General features: G+C 37.5%; 1 protein-coding gene across 4 annotated transcripts in view; it reads right to left on the bottom strand.

The window, feature by feature from the left end:
- Nucleotides 1-204: 204 nt before the first annotated feature.
- Nucleotides 205-17801, bottom strand: part of GOLIM4 (golgi integral membrane protein 4) — an 83362-nt gene continuing 65765 nt past the window's right edge. For 2 of the 4 annotated variants that reach the window (XM_011944611.1, XM_011944613.1), the window contains 7 exons: nt 15280-15554; nt 14722-14804; nt 13227-13327; nt 10419-10586; nt 10017-10085; nt 2268-2348; nt 205-1941 (listed from right to left, as the gene is read on the bottom strand). In XM_011944611.1, the coding sequence (XP_011800001.1) occupies nt 1795-1941; nt 2268-2348; nt 10017-10085; nt 10419-10586; nt 13227-13327; nt 14722-14804; nt 15280-15554 (924 nt within the window). In that variant the 3' untranslated portion in view covers nt 205-1794. The remainder of the gene's footprint in view (nt 1942-2267; nt 2349-10016; nt 10086-10418; nt 10587-13226; nt 13328-14721; nt 14805-15279; nt 15555-17801) is intronic. The other 2 variants (XM_011944612.1, XM_011944614.1) reach the window with 1 other exon arrangement.

The raw sequence follows: 17801 nt of genomic DNA, 5'->3' as shown, positions 1-17801 counted from the left end.
AATAAACATCTTCAGCTCTTTCTTTAGAAAAAGGGGGAAAAATCACATGCCAAACAAAGTAGAGAAAGACACAGAAAACAGAAGCAGGTGGGAAAAGGCACTTTATAATTCATTAATTTATATTGGCATCTCTTAAAATTTTTATTTTTATGAAAAAGAACTGAAGAATGCTAGAAGGTCATAAACTAGTAAGAAACCACATAGTTTAAAAGATTTGCCACCTTTTTTTAGCTTTATTGACTATCACCAACTTTCATTATGGTTCAAATAATTAAATACTGCAACTGGGACATTAAAAATACAAGCTAATTTACCAAAATAATTGTATTCTGAATATTATGTACAATATTATACATTTTACATTACATAATAGGTTTTTATACATAAAGGTAAGATTTCTGATTATTGGAAATACAAAGTACATCTGAACAAAACATTCCTATGCATACGTACACAATCACTCAACTGTAACAATCAAAACCATCTATGAGTGTGGTTATTAAAAAATAAAATTACATTCATACAATAATGGTAGAAAATGAAATTTGTTTTTATTAATTTTGAGTATTAATACAAAACCACACACATATGAATTATATAACTTAGTGCTATATATTTAAAAATCTTTATACTTGCAACTGAAATGTCTCTACTCCAAAGGAAGTTTCTGATTTTTAATTTTCTTATTTTAAGGAATCTATTATATTCACAATCATTAAAATGCCTTATACATAGGCAAAAAGCAGACCCAATCCCAGCAAACAGAAAAATCATAAGAGTCTATCATATCACCATATGTTTCACCATATAGTTTTCAAAAATAATCCTATTTGCAGTTTGGTATGTTTTCATATTCATATTTATTATCAAAGTGATTGCATATTGAGGCACAGAGCTTAAAGAGGAAATATATTTTACTTGTAGGGAACCAGACACTGAAACAAAAATATCAAAGGCTTCAGGAAAAAAAAAATTTGAGAATGGTGCTCACACAGAAAACACCACACACAAACACTCACTAGTTTTTAAACAAGTCACTAGTCCTTCAAAAAGGTGAATATGTTGATGTGTCCATACCTCGTTTGAACACTACAATATCTGATTAAGACCAGGATACTGCCACGTGAGTTTTAATACTCTCTCATTTTTTAATTCAATTCCTCTTAAGCAGAACAGCTATGATTTTAAAGCAATGACAAACATTTTTCTAACTGATCGGAAAAGTCTGAAAAACAATGTCTTTACAACAAAAATGGCTTTCCAATTGTATGTCACTTTGTACATAGATCTCACTCCAGAGATACATAGACTGGTGAAAATTCTATCAGAACTATACATAAAGACATCAGAAGGGCAGCAATTAGTAAACGGGCCATTCTCTTTAAAGTTTGCATGGCATTTTGCAGTACTCTCTGTTCCTAAATCCTGTATTTTATCAAAGGCAAAGAACACCTGGAAACTGGAAGCCAGAAAGGTAACACGCTGAAACATATACAAAATCAATGACCTTTCCAACATCACATAATCTATTAAAAAAATTGGGACATGGGGGCTCAGGTTTACTTTATTGTTTTTCTTCTTTTTCATGTTTAGCTTGAATATAAAAGAAGCTCTAGACCTACGTTATCAAAATATATTCATATAAATGTATGCGTATTTCTAATACAAAAGTTTTAAAAAAGTCTAAGTTCTTAATTTTTGTAATTAAATATCCTAGAGTTCAGTAGGCAGATTTACGTTTGAGCAGCTTGAAAAGAATCGGTTGGCTGAGCATTGTCTAGAAACTGGGCACAGCTACATTTCAGCTCTTCGATGTGATTTCTCAGCAACTGCAGCCCCGTCTTCTTCCTCCTCTTCTTCCTCCTCATAGTGTTCCTCTCGGCCCTTGGGGCGGTTGTCATCTCGAACTTCTTGCTCTTCTCCATCATTTTTATCATCAGCCTTAAAATTAAAAGAAAAAAGAAAAACTAAGAGATTTATAGAGTTAGTGATAAATAATTCTCTCTAAAAACAGGATGAGAAGTTACTCATTTTTGGAGGAAATAAACAAGGAAGAAAAAATGATATGTAAGCAACAGGGCTGCTGTCTCTCCTACTTTTCATGTTGTCATAACTTTTCCTAATTTCAGGTGGACCTGTTAAATTCAGTGGTAACTCAGAGGCACCATTACCCACTGGTACCTATCCCAAATACATGTATCTCTCCTATACACATGCACACCCACAAACACTCAAGTGCTCAATAGAAATATGTATCCGAGACATACATTTTCATCATTTTCACCATAGGTCTCTTCAGCATTATGCTCCAGTTCCCTTTTTTTCTCTTCAGTCAAATCTTCCTGAACCTAAAACAAACCACAGGTATCATTTAAACACTGTAGTCTTTTAAGCACTTGCAATACTATATTTTGACACTGTTATCACTTAAACACTTGCAATAATATATTTTGATTTCCAAAAAGTTCATTCAAAATAGCAGAAGCAAAACTAAACTAAATATACAATTGAAAAAATATGTCAAGGATTTATCTACTAGGTGTGAAGAAATGTATAATACACCTATTGCAAAAATCAATGTGATTGATCCTGAATGTAGGACTTCTGTGTTTGAATTTTTGATGTATTTGAATAATGGTTAAAATTCCAAATATAAAACACCTGAAGAAATTTAGCTTTTAAAACAAAAAATTCTGGCCAGGTGTGGTGGCTCACACCTGTAATCCCAGCACTTTGTGGGACTGAGGCAAGAGATCACTTGAGCCCAAGAATTTGAGTTCTGGAAAACAAAGTGAGACCCTGTCTCTACCAAAAAAAAAAAAAAAAAATTATAAAATTAGCTGGGCATAGTGGTGCATGCCTGCAGTCTCAGCTACGGGGGAGGCTGAGGCAGAGGATCACTTGAGCTCTGGAGGTCAAAGTTGCAGTAAGCTATGTTTGTGCCACTGCACAACAGCCTCGGTGACAGGGCAAGACCCTGTCTTCCCAAAAATAAAATAATAAAATTAAAATTCCCATTTCTCCATATGGGAGAACTGTAGAAATCTGAGAGCTGTGACACAATGTAAGTTCTATGGAGGCAGGAACTGCCTGTCTTATTCAAGTCACTATCTAGATCAAGCTTGTCCAACCCGCAGCCTCTATAAATCCTCTGTAAAGGCACAAAAAGTAGACACCACTGCCTACATACAATGTAGCAGAAATTTTATGTATCTATTCTATACTTAAGAATATATTTCTCTGGCTCAAATATCTAGAAAATAAAATACAATCATTTCAATTTCTTTATGAAATCATCTATTGACCTGCCTCAAAAATTCCTCTCTTTAGTGTTCTAATATAACCTTTCTGTTTTAAGTAGTTTTCCTTTATTGCACTATTATCACTGTGTACATGATCCCAATATTTATCTCAAAATGTAAACTAAAGCAAGCATCCAAATATTTGTGCTAAATAGTCTCTATTTCATGATCATATCTCACAGAAAAACAGGGTAGGGCATTTTCTAACTTGTTAACTATTTTGAAAACTATACATATGCCAAAATGTTTAAGTCACGTGAACACATTTCAAAAAAACTGCTGAACATCAGTTAAGTATAATGCAGTCTCCTAATACCAAAGAAAGTCCGATCTCTTCTAGGATCAGAGCATAAGATCATTGAATAACACAAAAATCACATATTTTGGTGGGGGGAGTGGAGGAGGCTGTTGAAAAATCTAAGAAATGAACAAAGGAAGAAAAGTATACGATGCTATAATTCAAGAGAAACAAATTATGTGCTGCCTGAAGGTGTGCAGCTCAGGTGAGACAAGAATGAAATGCAGCAGAAGAGCTCTGGACAAAACTTGGCCTGTCAAGAGCCTACAAAGGTGACTCTTTAAAGATACCCTGGGCAGAGCCAAACATTTGTGAGTCTCTTCTAACCAGTCCAGTGCCAGTTTAACTCACACCCCCTAAACTAACCTGGCACCAAAGAAATACATTTTGAGGACAAAGGCACTGAGTATCTATTGTATTCCTATTTCCTGGTGGAATGAGCTAAAGACACCTATCTTTTCTCACCCTACGTTTCTATCAGTGGTCCGTAACATCGCCTGTGCCCACAGTCACAGAGCCTCATAGTAACATTCCACAAGACAGTGGGATGAAAACAATGAAGCACTTACTTCAGGCTGTCTTAAGGTCTAATTGAAACGTCATTAAATTGCTGAAGTGTCCCTGTTAATTTTAATTAACAAAGACATGTCTTCTATAACCTTAATAATGAAAATGTATTATTTATAAGCATTAAAACGTTGCAATTGAGAGTGGGGGAAAAAACAGTCTTGAGTCTATGCCGTGTGGTAGGAAGAATATCTAAATCAGGGATCAGCAAACTTTTTGTGTGAAGGGCCAGATAGTAAATATTAGGCTTTCTGGGCCATAAGATCTCTCTCACAACAATACAACTTGACCACTCTATTTAGCACAAAAAAAAAAAAAAAAAAGAGAAAACAAAAAACTAGAGACAATATGTAAACAAACAGACATGTTTGTGTTCCAATAAAACTTTACTTATGAACTAGGCTGCAGCCTGTAGTTTGCCAACTCCTAACATACACTATGGAGTGAGAAAGACCTCGACTAAAGCCTTGCCTTTGCAGCATTTCTAACTGTATAAATCATAAGGTCAATCGTTTTGGTTATGAAAATCTTTAGGCACATGCAAACAAAGAAAATCATTCAATAAACCCCTTACAGCCACCATCAATGTTCAAAAGCTATCTCAATATTGCTACACCTGCATCATCTATCACTTTTCTATTTTTTACAGTGATTTATTCTTAAAAATTCTAGATGTCATGTAATTTCACCTTCACATATCACAGTATATATCTAAAAACAATAGACAACTTACATAATCATAACGTGATTACCACACCTGATAAAATAATTCCATAGTAGCATCTGATGTCTCATCCACACTTACATTTTTATGATTGTCTTAATGTCTGTTTACAGTTGGTTTGTTCTAATCATGATTTAAAGGAACAGCACAATAACACGGGATTCACTCCCCTCTTTTTTCCCTACTGCTATGGATTTGCAGTCCTGTAAAATGACCCACATTCTGAATTTATCTGCTTCTTTATATCACTTAACTTATTTCTCTAGTCCCGACATTTTCTATAAATGGATGTTAGCATAAAAGTTTGAAAGAACTCAGGTTCGATTTTAAAAACAAGGGTATTTCCGAGGTGATGGTGTATATTTCCTATTTTTTTTAATCACATCAGGAGACATACACATTTATTTGCCCACTTTTAGTAATGCTAAGCTTGGCCAGTGAGCTCAGGTGGTAACAGCCTGATCCCTTCATGGTGAAGTTCCCTGACCTCTGTTCATCTAGTGACATCATTCACTGATGACTGTTGCTTAGATCATTTGCTTCAATTAGGGGTTACAAAAAAATGTTCACTTTCTATTTCCATCATTCTGTCTATATTCACTAATTTCTATAAAGAACTTCCCCATATCAACTATATAGTTACTGTGCATGGTACACTTAATTATGGTAGCCTTTAAAATCAGACCTAGGTGAGCTCTAATCATGTTTCCAGCAATAAATAAAAGCTATGCAACCTTCAAATTTTTACCTAACCCCTCTGAAGCCCAAGTTTCTCACATGTAAAATGAAAGCATTGGGTGAAAAATCAATGATCCTTAATTTCCTGTATGTATGTGTGGTTGGGGAGTCATGCACCCTTTTAAGACTTTGGTTAGAAAGTCTTTAGCAAATGGGCATATATACACAGACAGGAGTTTCAGACTTCCCAAATGCCATCCACAACTGTCTGCCCGAGGACTATTTCTCCAAACAGTATGATCCCGAGCCATCAGAAACAGCTGGTGGTGGGTGGGTGAAGGGGCACTTATGAAAAACTCTGCTTCCTAGGTTCCATAACAGATAAGATCAAAATCTCAAGGGTAAGGGCCTGGTCCAAAATTTGTATATGCCACAAACTCAAGGTGATCCTTATTCACAGCAGAGACAAAGAACTATTTCCTTGAGTAACAACGGATGCTAGGTTATCTTATTAGTCTCTGGAGATAGATAGGCTATAGAAAATTTAGCTTGTTTACCAGTTGTCAATATAATCTTATTTAGAGACCACTGATTTCAACCACTCTTCAGGGAACCCACAAATGAAAATGCTGTAATCTTCTAGACATATAGAGAACAGACTCTTAGTTAGACACATATTATTATTCTAGTAATATATTACTGATATTTTGGGCAAAAGCAATGCAAACTCATCTTAAAGGCAGTAATGCCTTTAAGTAAGGCTTTTCGGTAATGAAAAGGAACAAAATGATACGGAGGTTCTAACTGATCTTTAAAATATGCCTAGAATAATAAGCAGAAGCCAAATGTTATTCTTTTATAGTGTAGACATACAGATTATGTCTCCCACAACTGGCCCTCTTAGCATCCTGCTAAAGCTGTCACAATGCTTTGTCAGATTTCCCAAACAATGCTTCTTGTTACTCATTTTTATCTACTATGTTTTAGGCATTTTAGAAATGAGCCTTATCTGATGACACAAAGTTTAATAAACAGCCAAATCCAAAATAAAACAGGTCCACTGAAAAGTGTCTGAAATGGGCTTTGGCTAGATACCCTCTCCTGGTGTCTATTAACACCTTTCTTTCACACATTGAAGATATTATGGGTGTGCAAGGGCAGAAAGCTGAGCCTCAAGTAGGTAAGAACAGTAGGATCCAAAGAAATAAACAGAATGTGATGAACAAAAGGCCTTCAGCAACATTAGCTATAGTGACGAACACCCTGCTTTAACAAGAGAGTTTTTTCCAATTGAAGAGCTTCTTGGCCAGGCATGGTGGCTCATGCCTGTAATCTCAGCATTTTGGGAGGCAGAGGTGGGAGGATCACCTGAGGTCAGGAGTTCAAGACCAGCCTGGCCAGCATGGCAAAATCCCGTCTCTAATAAAAATACAAAAATTAGCCAGTGTGGGGGCAGATGTCTGTAATCCCAGCTACTCGGGAGGCTGAGGCAGGAGAATTACTTGAACCCAGAAGGCAGAGGTTGCAGTGAGCCAAGATCATGTCATTGCACTCTAGCTTGGAGACAGTGAGACTCTATCTCAAAAAACAAAAAATAACAAAAAAAGAAAAGCTTCTTGACATGGTGATTTACAGGCTGGCAGTCTCATGTAGGTGTATGCACATATTCGGCCAGTGAAGGTGAACAAATGCCTTGTACTTGTTTTCTTCTGCATGTTTAGATTAATCTGTTTTCAGTTACATTGATTTTTTGTCATTTAATCTATATATTTTTTTGAACATGTAAATAATTTTAAAGTGTACATAGCACTTTTTGACAATGCCATAAATTGTCTTGTCCGCTTACAAGGTGATAAGACATTTGGAATGTAAGCAATGTGAGGAAGGGATCATGCCTTCCACTCAAACAATCCCAAACAAGAAACAAGAAATGCTTGTAAGTAATAATAATTTTTATGTCTTAGAAAGATAATACTACTGCACTAAGATAAAAGAAGGCAGGGTAGTATAAATTTCCTAAAATCATACTTCTTTTGGGTCCTCTACTCTTAGAGGCCAAGTCTATAAGTTTGATGGGCTATACCTCTGAACAGGTGTGGCCCAGGCAAGATGCAATTCTTCCCCAGGAGGAAATGCTGACAGAAACAAGTTTGTACACTGGAGGGGAAGGGAAGCGATGGCAGCCACAGGCCTTGCATTCTAGTGGTTAGCTGGGGCAGCTGCAAGACTCTAAGGTTTAATGGAGATAAAAAACAAAAAACAAAAAACAAAAAACAAAAAATGCACAGTTCCATAACATTTCATGGTTTTCAGAGTGCTTCCACCAATGAGGTTTCATACACATATGCACTTATAAACAATGCAATATGTGTTTCCATATTCTATGTTCCACTTTATTTTTCTCATTTTGCCATAGTCTGACAAGAACTTTGTCTCTATCACCAGTGCCTAAATGGTGTTTGGGAACCACTCTTCTCCTCTCTCAAGGGAAGACCTGGGAACCATGGACAGAGGTGAGAAGATGCAAACATTAATCATCTCATAACCACAAAAATACAACACAGCATGAACAAGGGACACTTGGGGGGCAGAGAGGAAAGTTACAGTGGGAAGAAAAAAAGGCATGTGGGACTTCCCCTAAGAGCACATGGAGCAACAGTTCTCAGTGACAGGGTGGCAACCTGGAGCACACGCTGGAGGAGGCCTAAACACTGCTTAAAGAATTTTTGGCAGGGAACCAGGGAAACAGAATTGGGACCTGGGGCCAGGTGCAAGAGAAAGAGTCCTGTCAGTCCAGTAGATCTGAAGGGGATGATTGGCAGGATGAGGAGCAGTTGCTGAGGTTAGGCAGCACTCAGCCAGAGCAACCTCCTCTGTCTTAGCACCATTTCTCCTTCCCTCTTGCCTCTGTCTTTCTTCTCTTTCTACTCTTGATTCCTCTTGGATCTCAGGATTTCTCTCCTCTATCTTAACTGATCATAAAATAAAATTGAAAAGGAATCAGTAAACACTGATTAAAATTTTATGTTTAATCTTCTGAATTTTTAAAAAGAAGCCAAGGTGAACATTTTCTCTTTTAATCCCTCAAAGATTCCTAGTATTGGAAGTAATAAAACAAAGTGGTATTACTCTAGACATCCTGTTATATGAGAAGCCTGGATGAGTATCTTTTCCTTGCCAAATGTCTTAACATTCAAGGTCACTATTTTGTCTGCTGCTGTCTTTCTGACGAGACAGCCAAGGGTCTTGATTAGGATGATAAACCAAAGAACAAAAAGATCAAGCCAGAAAAGTGCATGTTATTAGAGATGTTGCCAGTGACCCAAAAGAGCAACATCCTTTTCTGTTTTCCTGGTATAAGCACAAATTTTCTCATCAGCTCTGAAAAGCTTAGAAAATCAGTAAGAATAAGAAAGCAGACCTATTCAAGGGAACTGTGTGTGAGAGCACAGCTCATGATGTCTGCACAGGATCTCCAGTGGTGGGGTGTGTCTGTTTAGCCTGCCATATGTCCATCCTCCCATGGAGTTCCCCTTAGGGATAAAAACCACACATTTGCAAGACACCTGCCTGAGAAGCAGCTCCAAACCAGGGTTTTAATTTGGGAACTACTTACTGGTCCATAATGAGACTAAATACAGGGTCTCGGCCTAATTTGTATCAGACTCTAATATATTGCAGTTGTTTATACAGCAGAATGCTGTGATAAAATGGCTACAACAAACAGCATTCACCAATTACACCACATGCAGCACCACAATAAACCAATTACTCCATAAGTAGCACCACAATAAATGCTACTTATATCTAATTAACAAGATGCCCGAAGTTTACAATGAAAAGCAAACTAAAATAAAATATTAAGAAACTCTATCTTTGCATTTTATTCAGCTGAGCTCTTTATACCTTTTTCCTCCCTCTTTATTGTTAAATTTAATTAAGATACTGAATTCTTATAGGGAATAGGCCAGAAGGAGAGACTGTAAAATTTACAAAAATGTTTGGAGGGTGTTAAGTGGATTCCGATAGATACTATGGGGTATTCCTGTGAGGTAGGCACTGGGGAGATGCCTGAAGAGAAAGTTCCAGGGGCCAGTTTGGATTCCCTGAATGTGCAGAGGGAGACAGGAGAAAATATTCTTGCAAAAGATCACACAAATCTAAGTCCACCATTCCTGAAAAGTCAAATACCTTCTTAATTCAAAATTTCAGGTGAGAACCAAAGAGATGGATTCTATTACCCTGCTTTTGTTATCTTCTAAACAAACATCTCCAGTGTCATGATCCATGATCCATTTTTGCTTTAAACAACCCTTTCTTATCCTGCTTAAATCTTTCTGAACATTTCTATGGAAGGCATGTCAAAGTCAATAGTGCTGAGGTTTGTTTAAAGTTAGTGTATGTGATAGACCCATCTGGTCAGTCTCTGGGATTCAATTCTTACTACCTCCTCTTCTGCCTCTTCCTGGTACTGTTCATCAACATTATCCTCCTGCTGGTCTGGATTTCCTGCCATCTGTTGAAACAAAAGGGGAGGTTCATGTTACTGTACATCAGAGATGTCTTTTACACAGTACTCTGGGACAAAGAACAAGCATGCCACCATGAAAAGGGCACTTTCAAAGCATCTGGGGCCAGGAAATGATGAGTAATCATTTCCAATACAAAGCCCAGGATGTCTGTTACCCTCTCTCTCAGAGTACAGGCATATCATGTGATAAAGTGGCCTAAAAACCACCAAAGTGGCAAACCTTCCGTCAATGTAGATTATGACTAACCTTTTACATAAACCAGATGTTTGTTAGACTACCCCAGTTAAATCCAGCCTTTCCTCATGGCATCTGCTTACCACCAAATGTTCCTCCACTTCTGTATTCTCTTGCTTTTGATTACTTTGTTTTTGCTCTTCATTTTCATCTGGCAAATTTTCTTCTCTCACTTGCTCAGCTTCTTCAAATTCATCCTCACCTTGATTATTAGGGTCATCTGCTGGGTTTATATCCTCTACAGCTGCCCTCTGTAAAATTTTAATAAAAAGCAACTATCACTTCAAAACTGAGGATCAAGTTTAATTTCATTTGAAAGGCTACACACTGGCAGAAAATGAAATCGTCCTTCCCTGAATTGTTCAGATCTATCCTTGCCAAGACTCACAAGAATCCAGCATCGCATTGTCAAGAGAGAAAACTCCTGCTTTACTTGTCAGAGGCTTGACGAATCAGAATGAGGTACAAATAGCACTTCTTCCCTGCAAGTGATTTTGAAATAGTCCTCAAAACTCTACTGACACAAGTAATGTGAACAGAACTGAATCAACAAGAAAATAATTAATAAAAGTCAGAGGACCAAGTGAGAAAAAAAATACTAATTTAGGTGGGGGATTTAGATGGGCAATTAACTCTTTTCACTGCTATGTTGATTTTTATACTAACTTCCCTGTGCAAGCAATGTTTAACATGTCAGCAGGTGAAAAGTGGTTGATGGGAAAAAAGGCTCATACCAGAAAGGATCTATAAAAAAGATGTGAAAAGGAGACAAGACAAGAAAAAGGCTAACTCAAAAGGAAATGGTCATTTTCCAGTATGGATCCAATTTCTTTATTAACAATCACTCCCATGAAATAGCTGTCGAACCGGCAAGAGATGGGAGTTAAAAAGGTCTGAGCTACCCAACTGCCCAACAGGGCAATATATTATGAAAAATGTCCTCCCTAACTCATCTCCCAAGTTATTGTGCTCAACAAAGGCCCTTCATATTATCAACTTTAGAATTATTTCAATTTTCCACTTAAGCTCCCAAAGCACCTTCCAAATAATATACATCCTCATAAAGATTTACATTTTAGAGCCTGAGATGGGCAAGAACGGTGAGGCTTGTCATGAGGTGCCCCAAACACTCCCAGGTCATCAACAGGACACTTACTAAAGCTGTAAATGCTTCTAAGAGACAGTAAAGCCACAGAGTAGGATTTGGTCTCTATCAGTCTTCTCCAGACAAGATTCTACTTCAATTCATTTCAGAGTCTTGAACATGTTTGAGAGTTCATTGCAGTCTCAGCTGATCTACTATCTGCACATCCCTGGCCATGTTATTCCAGTGCAAATGACACTGTTCTTGGGAATGTAGAGACTAACAAATTACCACCTTCACACTAAACTCTAATTACTCCACAATCTCTTGTCATATGGATTTTCTTTAGTGCACTATCAAAAAGTTGTATGGAAATACAGGAAAAATGTAACATTCATTTCAGAAGAAAGTACCAAATATCTTTTGCAAAAGTTCATAAAATTGACTAGCTCAACTCTGACCAAGTAACAGGTATGAATTAGCAGGCACAGTGTTATGTTCAAATAAAATAGAAAAAGAGAGGAACAAGTGGGATTAACCATTTCTAATTAAAAGTAAGAATGGTACAAAGGCCAGTATTTCCCAGCGTGTTCCCCAGAACAAATAAACAGATGATAGGAAAGTAAAGGATCATATAGTCAAGTAATCAAAGCCTACAGCAGTTCCCAAACAAGTGACTGAAATACCCTTCCTCCCACCCCATGTACATTTGCAGGCCTTTGTACACTTGCTTTCTTGCTCTTTCATAGATAGTCTCTTGCTCTCTCATATGTTTCTGCTCTCAAGTATTTGCTCTTTCCTGAAAATATTTCAAGACTAGGTTCCCTTGAGCATATTTTCAGAAATCTTGATGCAAGGAATGCCAGGGAAAGGTGTTCTGCCACATCTTGGTGCAAGTTAAGTGGAAAAGCTGTTTCCATCAAGAGGCCTTCAAGGAGCTAGCAGGAAGACTTTCTCGATGATTATCAGGGACATGGGTTCTCTTAATCCACTGGATCGATATAAACAGGGTCACGTGATAGCAAAGACTGACTGTTATAAACATGGTAGTTTATATCTATCAGCAAAAGATGACAGGGCAGCTAAAATAAGTTGTAAAAGTCATCTACACATACACACAGGAACAGGCTCACTAAACATTTGCTTGCTTCGCTTACAGGCAGGGCCAAGGATCTAGCCCACCTGGCTGAACTGGAGGTCTCAGTCTTTTTTGGTAAACACAAATAACAATGCCGGTTATTAGATGTCTACCTACTTATATTATAAATTTTCTGTGCCATTGTGGTACCCGAACAACTCTTCATGTCTCAAACCACACATCCTCATCCATATATTTATTAAAACGGTCACTAGACTGCTGAGAGGTTACACAGAGCCACACAACATACCTAACACCCTAGCAGACTGCTCGACATGCTCAGGAAGGTTAGTTTCCTTTCTCTGGTCCCATCTCCAACTTCCACACTTGCCTTTTATTCCCCCTATCTTTCAGAGTTACTATGCATTTCAATGTCTCTCAATTTTGCTTTTCTAGGTTTTATTTCAATTAATCTAAAAGTCATCAGAAAAAAAAAATTCTGTTTTTTTTTTCCCCTAGAGCAATCTTTAAACCAGCTCATCACATACACGTCCACCATGGTTTACAGTTAAAAACACTGCCCATACATAATTACGCAAGCCACTTTTCTTCTGTGCTGAGGATATAACAGAAATATCTGGGGCTGAAGGCTGGCATCAGGCAAATTTTCAACTCTCTTTCCCACCTTATGAGTTTCCATGTGTCAGGGGCAGAAGAGAGGATACTTACATCTGCCTCAGATTCTGGGTCGACTTCTCGGGGTCCTTGTTCACGAGGCTCATGTCTATTACCTTCTGCTTCATCTTGGTGCTGGTTGTCTCTTTCATAGGCTAGCAAATCAAAGAAACTAAAATCAGCCCCAAATTAATCAAACAGGATTTCCCTTTCAACTCAAAGAAAGGCCACCAGTGGACTTTCCTACAGACCATATTACCTTCACCTCTGTTAACTCAACATAAGGCCTATGTCTTGGCTTTTCCAAAGAAAGTTATGTTCTTTTCACAGACTGTGTATCTAAAGAGATGATATGGGTCAGACACTTTTCTTCTTAAATAAATACTTTTCACAGGGGCTGTAATTTTTCCCTCATATGCAAGAAAACAACAACAATCAAAACTTTCTCAATAAAAAAAGCCCAGTTGATTGGACACTGCTGAAGAAATCAACTAATTTTGATAGTATCCGAGGAAATAGCTGGGCTCCAAAAGAAGAAATTGATAGTTTCAGTAAATGCAAGGAAGAACAACCCCATCTGTGGAGCTCAGAAACAAATATAGCCCATCACATATTTTCTGATACAGTAATGACGACGACTGCCACAGCAAAGAACAGCACACATTCATATTCAGACATTTACTTGCTGCTTTTTGAAAAAATATTTAGATAAAGAGAATTGTATGAGCACAAAAAGAACAAACAAAAAAAGAGAAGAAAAAAAAGAAAACTTCTTAAAACAAGTAGGATAGAAGAGGAAAGTTTAAGTATATGCAGTGTACTAAGCCTAGAGAAAATAATGACACAGGGTAACTTACCATCAGGCTTCAGGTGCACAAAGGGGTTTACTACTTAGAGAAGAGGACAAACCATTCTCTAGTCTTACTGATATTAGAACAAAAAAGCTTAAAGTGCCATGTAGGGGACACAAGGAAAACAATTTCTTGACTGTGTAAGAGCTGTAAAATATCACAACAGGCTATTAAGGGAGGTTGTATGTAATCACTTTCTTTTTGACTTTTTAGAAAAGGATACACATCTAAGCATTAGTGGCGCCAAAGAGACAGTTAGTTACATTCTGGTTCTACTATAACAGTAAGCAATATTTGATAAGTTACATATTAAGTGCTTACCATAAATGAAAGCTACTATTGACTGAATTTTTAAACATTTTAAGGCAATGATGTAAGGACTTCCAAGGTAAGGAGAAAATGTAGATGTTTCCCAAAGCATAATAATCCTATAATAATTTGTCAGAAATATTATATTTAGTATATAAAAAGCTTAAACTACAGGCAAAATGACAGAGAGGAAACAGATTATCTTGAGCATTTTTCACTACCAGTGTGCACCGCTTAAGAGGATTAAGAAAAAGACACGATTCACACATCTCCTTTGCACTTACTCAGGTATGCATATAGCTCATTGATGTCATATAATATTGGCTCATTGGTAATAAACAATGTTATCAAGTAATTTATTAAAACATTCATCATCTAAGAAGTCTCACCACCTCCTTCCTCTTCTTGGATTCCCTGGTCCTCTGCTCCCTGAACGATATCATTATCCATAGCATCATAACGAGCTTGCTGCCTACGAGAGACACAAACATGATAAATCCAGTGAGACAAATTCAGAGGCATAATTTGACACAGGTCATTTATCTTTAAAGACAGTAAAAGGCAAAATTTCTCAACATTTTTAAGAAGCCATAAAAACTTTTTAAAAACCTCTTATGTATGCAATTAGGTCGAATAAAAATTCCAGATACACTTTCAAAAGGTATCTTAAAAAGATAAAATATCTTTTAATGATAAAATAAAATAAAGTTTGCACAAAGCCTGTAAGGCTATTTGGAGACCTAACCTACCAGTTTTAAGCAGAAAAAAATATTATTTTTAAAATTAAATATTTGGTATTTAATTTTCAAGTAGCTGTCCTGCCTTGGCTATTTGAGTAATATGAGCCCCTTAACTTCATGAATCACAAATGCACAAAACTGTTTTGAATCTGTGTATGCAAACTGGAGCAGGGGCTGTCCTCGCTCACTGAGAAAGGGGAAGGCTACCGGAGCTGCTCTCGGTGCTGCGGCCGGCCCTCCTCAAGCTCGGCCTGCCTCTGCAGGGCCATCTCTCTCGCCAGCTGCTGCTGCTGCTGTTGCTGCTGCTGCTGCTGTTCCTGCTGCTGTAATAAGTGCCCCTGCAGCCTCTGCTGGTGCAAAGCTTCCTGGTGTTTCTGCAGCCGCTGGGCCTCCTCCGCCTGCTGCACTGCCAGTCTCTGCTGTTCCAACTGCTCCTCATAGGGTGATCGGAATTTGATCATTGGCTTGGCTGAAGGGTACACCTGGGATGAAAATGAGTTGGTGCAGAGCAAGAGGGGTTACTTCCTCTGGGTTTTCTCTTCATTTGTTTCTCCTGACAAACTCGGGAGGCAGGGCTGGTTTATTAACGCCTATTTGTCAGGTGAACTGTGATTATACATAAAGTCTAAAAACTCCTATTTCCGAACTTTCTCTGAATCACCCTTGGATTCTTTAGCAGCAGATGTTTCCAACTGCTGGTATTAAGGCAGATTTTCAATGTGTTTCCTTCTCAGATGGAACAGAAGGCACAACAGAAGATATCAGTTTCAAACTGTAAAATTTATGTTCACAAGGCTCTGATACAAACAAGTAGTTGGTAACTTTGGTAACTTCATGTTAACTGGGCAATCTGTGACCTGATGCTATGCCTACGGCTTTTTCCATGAACAGTTTAAGACTGAGGGATGCTAATTAACTCTAGTAATATATATACCAATCCCAGGCAAAGCATAGCCAAAAAAAAAAAAAAAAAAGCCACATTCCAGATTATAGTGGAAAAGCAGATATTCAACTTTTTTTCCAAAGAAACTAAGAATGGCTGAGAAGATGGTGCCTTCTGATTAAAGGGAAATCTGATAGAGCAATTCTTAAAACTCTGCTTCCCTGAGATATTATCTCACCCCAGTTATAATGGCTTTTATCAAAAAGGCAACAATGAATGCTAGTGAGGATGTGGAGAAAGGGGAACCCTCGCACACTGTCGGAGAGAATGTAAATTAGTATAGCCAATATGAAAAGCAGTATGGAGGTTCCTCAAAAAGCTAAAAATAGAACCACCATATGATCCAGCAATCCTATTACTGGGTACATATCCAAAAGAAAGGAAATTGCTATATTGAGATACCTGCACTCTTAGGTTTATTGCAGCATTACTCACAATGGCTAAAACATGAAATCAACCTAAGTGTACATCAACGGATGAATGGATAAAGAAAATGTGGTACTTGTACACAGTCATAAAAAAGAATGAAATCCTGTCATATGCAGCGACATGGATGGAACTGGAGGTCATTATGTTAAGTGAAAAAATCCAAGCACAGAAAGACACATATTGCATGTTCTCATCCATGTGGGATCTTAAAGAAAGGATCTTGATAAGACAGAGAGTGGATTGATGGTTACCAGAGTTGGGAAGGGGGATGAAGAGAGACTGATGAATGGTACAAACATAGTTAGAGAGAAGGAATAAGACCTAATGTTTGGTAGTTCAGTAGGGTGACTATGGTTAACAATAATCTATCTTATATTTCAAAATAGCTACAAGAGAAGAATTTGAATGTTCCCAAAATAAAAAAGAGATAAATGTTTGATGTGATGGATATCCCAATTATCTAGATTTGATCATTATACATTATATGAATGTTTCAAAATATTGTACATACTCTGAAAATATATACATATATTATGCATCAACAAAAAAGTCTGTATTCCATTGAGCTACTCCCCATCCTCCCTGCCATACTCCAACTAACAAAAGCACACACAATTCTCACCAAAGCAAAGAAGGTAGAGGGCTGGAAAGCAAATTTACTTCCCTTATTGGGGAAGAACACAAGACTGGAAGAAGCTTTCTGAGGTTAAGTTTGCAACTACCCAAGAGGGCAACTACAGAGGTCTTCACACCTGCTTAGCCTAAAGCCTCAAGCAGCTTGAAGTCTCAGAAAATCTGAGGCCAAATAAAACTTGAGTGATAGAAGGTGATCAGCATCCATGTAAAGGCCAGGTAACCTACTATTGAGACTCAGTTTAGAGACAGTAGAAGAAAGGCATCTAGCTGCATTAAGTGTTGGTTTAAAAGAAGAAAGGGTAGAGTTTTCTTTTAAAGCATCATTTATAATAATCTTGGCCATTTTTTTTTTTTAAGAAAGGGAAAAGTCTTACGTGTAAGTGGCATGCCCAGTAAGGGATCCTGAGCAGAGGCTGTTTAGATATGCTCAACCAGCAGAATATCTCCAAGTAGTAAAATCAGATTTTTGACAATTAAATAACCACCTTGAAGGTGAATGCAAAAGGCAACATACTGACAATAAATGAACAGAGAGAGGAGGACGCCTGATCATAGAAAATGAGGCTTTTCTCTGCCTCAAGATGCTCAAGACAAAATTTGGGTACAAACTGGGAAGGTGCTCCATTGTGTGCTTACCTGTTCTACTCTATTAAGGTGATGTGAGAATGAATCTCTGAATGTATACAACTGACAAAAAGAAGAATGCACATGTACAACAGTT

This window comes from Colobus angolensis, unplaced genomic scaffold (assembly GCF_000951035.1).
Source record: "Colobus angolensis palliatus isolate OR3802 unplaced genomic scaffold, Cang.pa_1.0 Scaffold234, whole genome shotgun sequence".
NCBI lineage: Eukaryota > Metazoa > Chordata > Mammalia > Primates > Cercopithecidae > Colobus > Colobus angolensis.
Note: the sequence above shows the minus strand (reverse complement) of the source record. Positions and strands in the feature narration are given on the sequence as shown.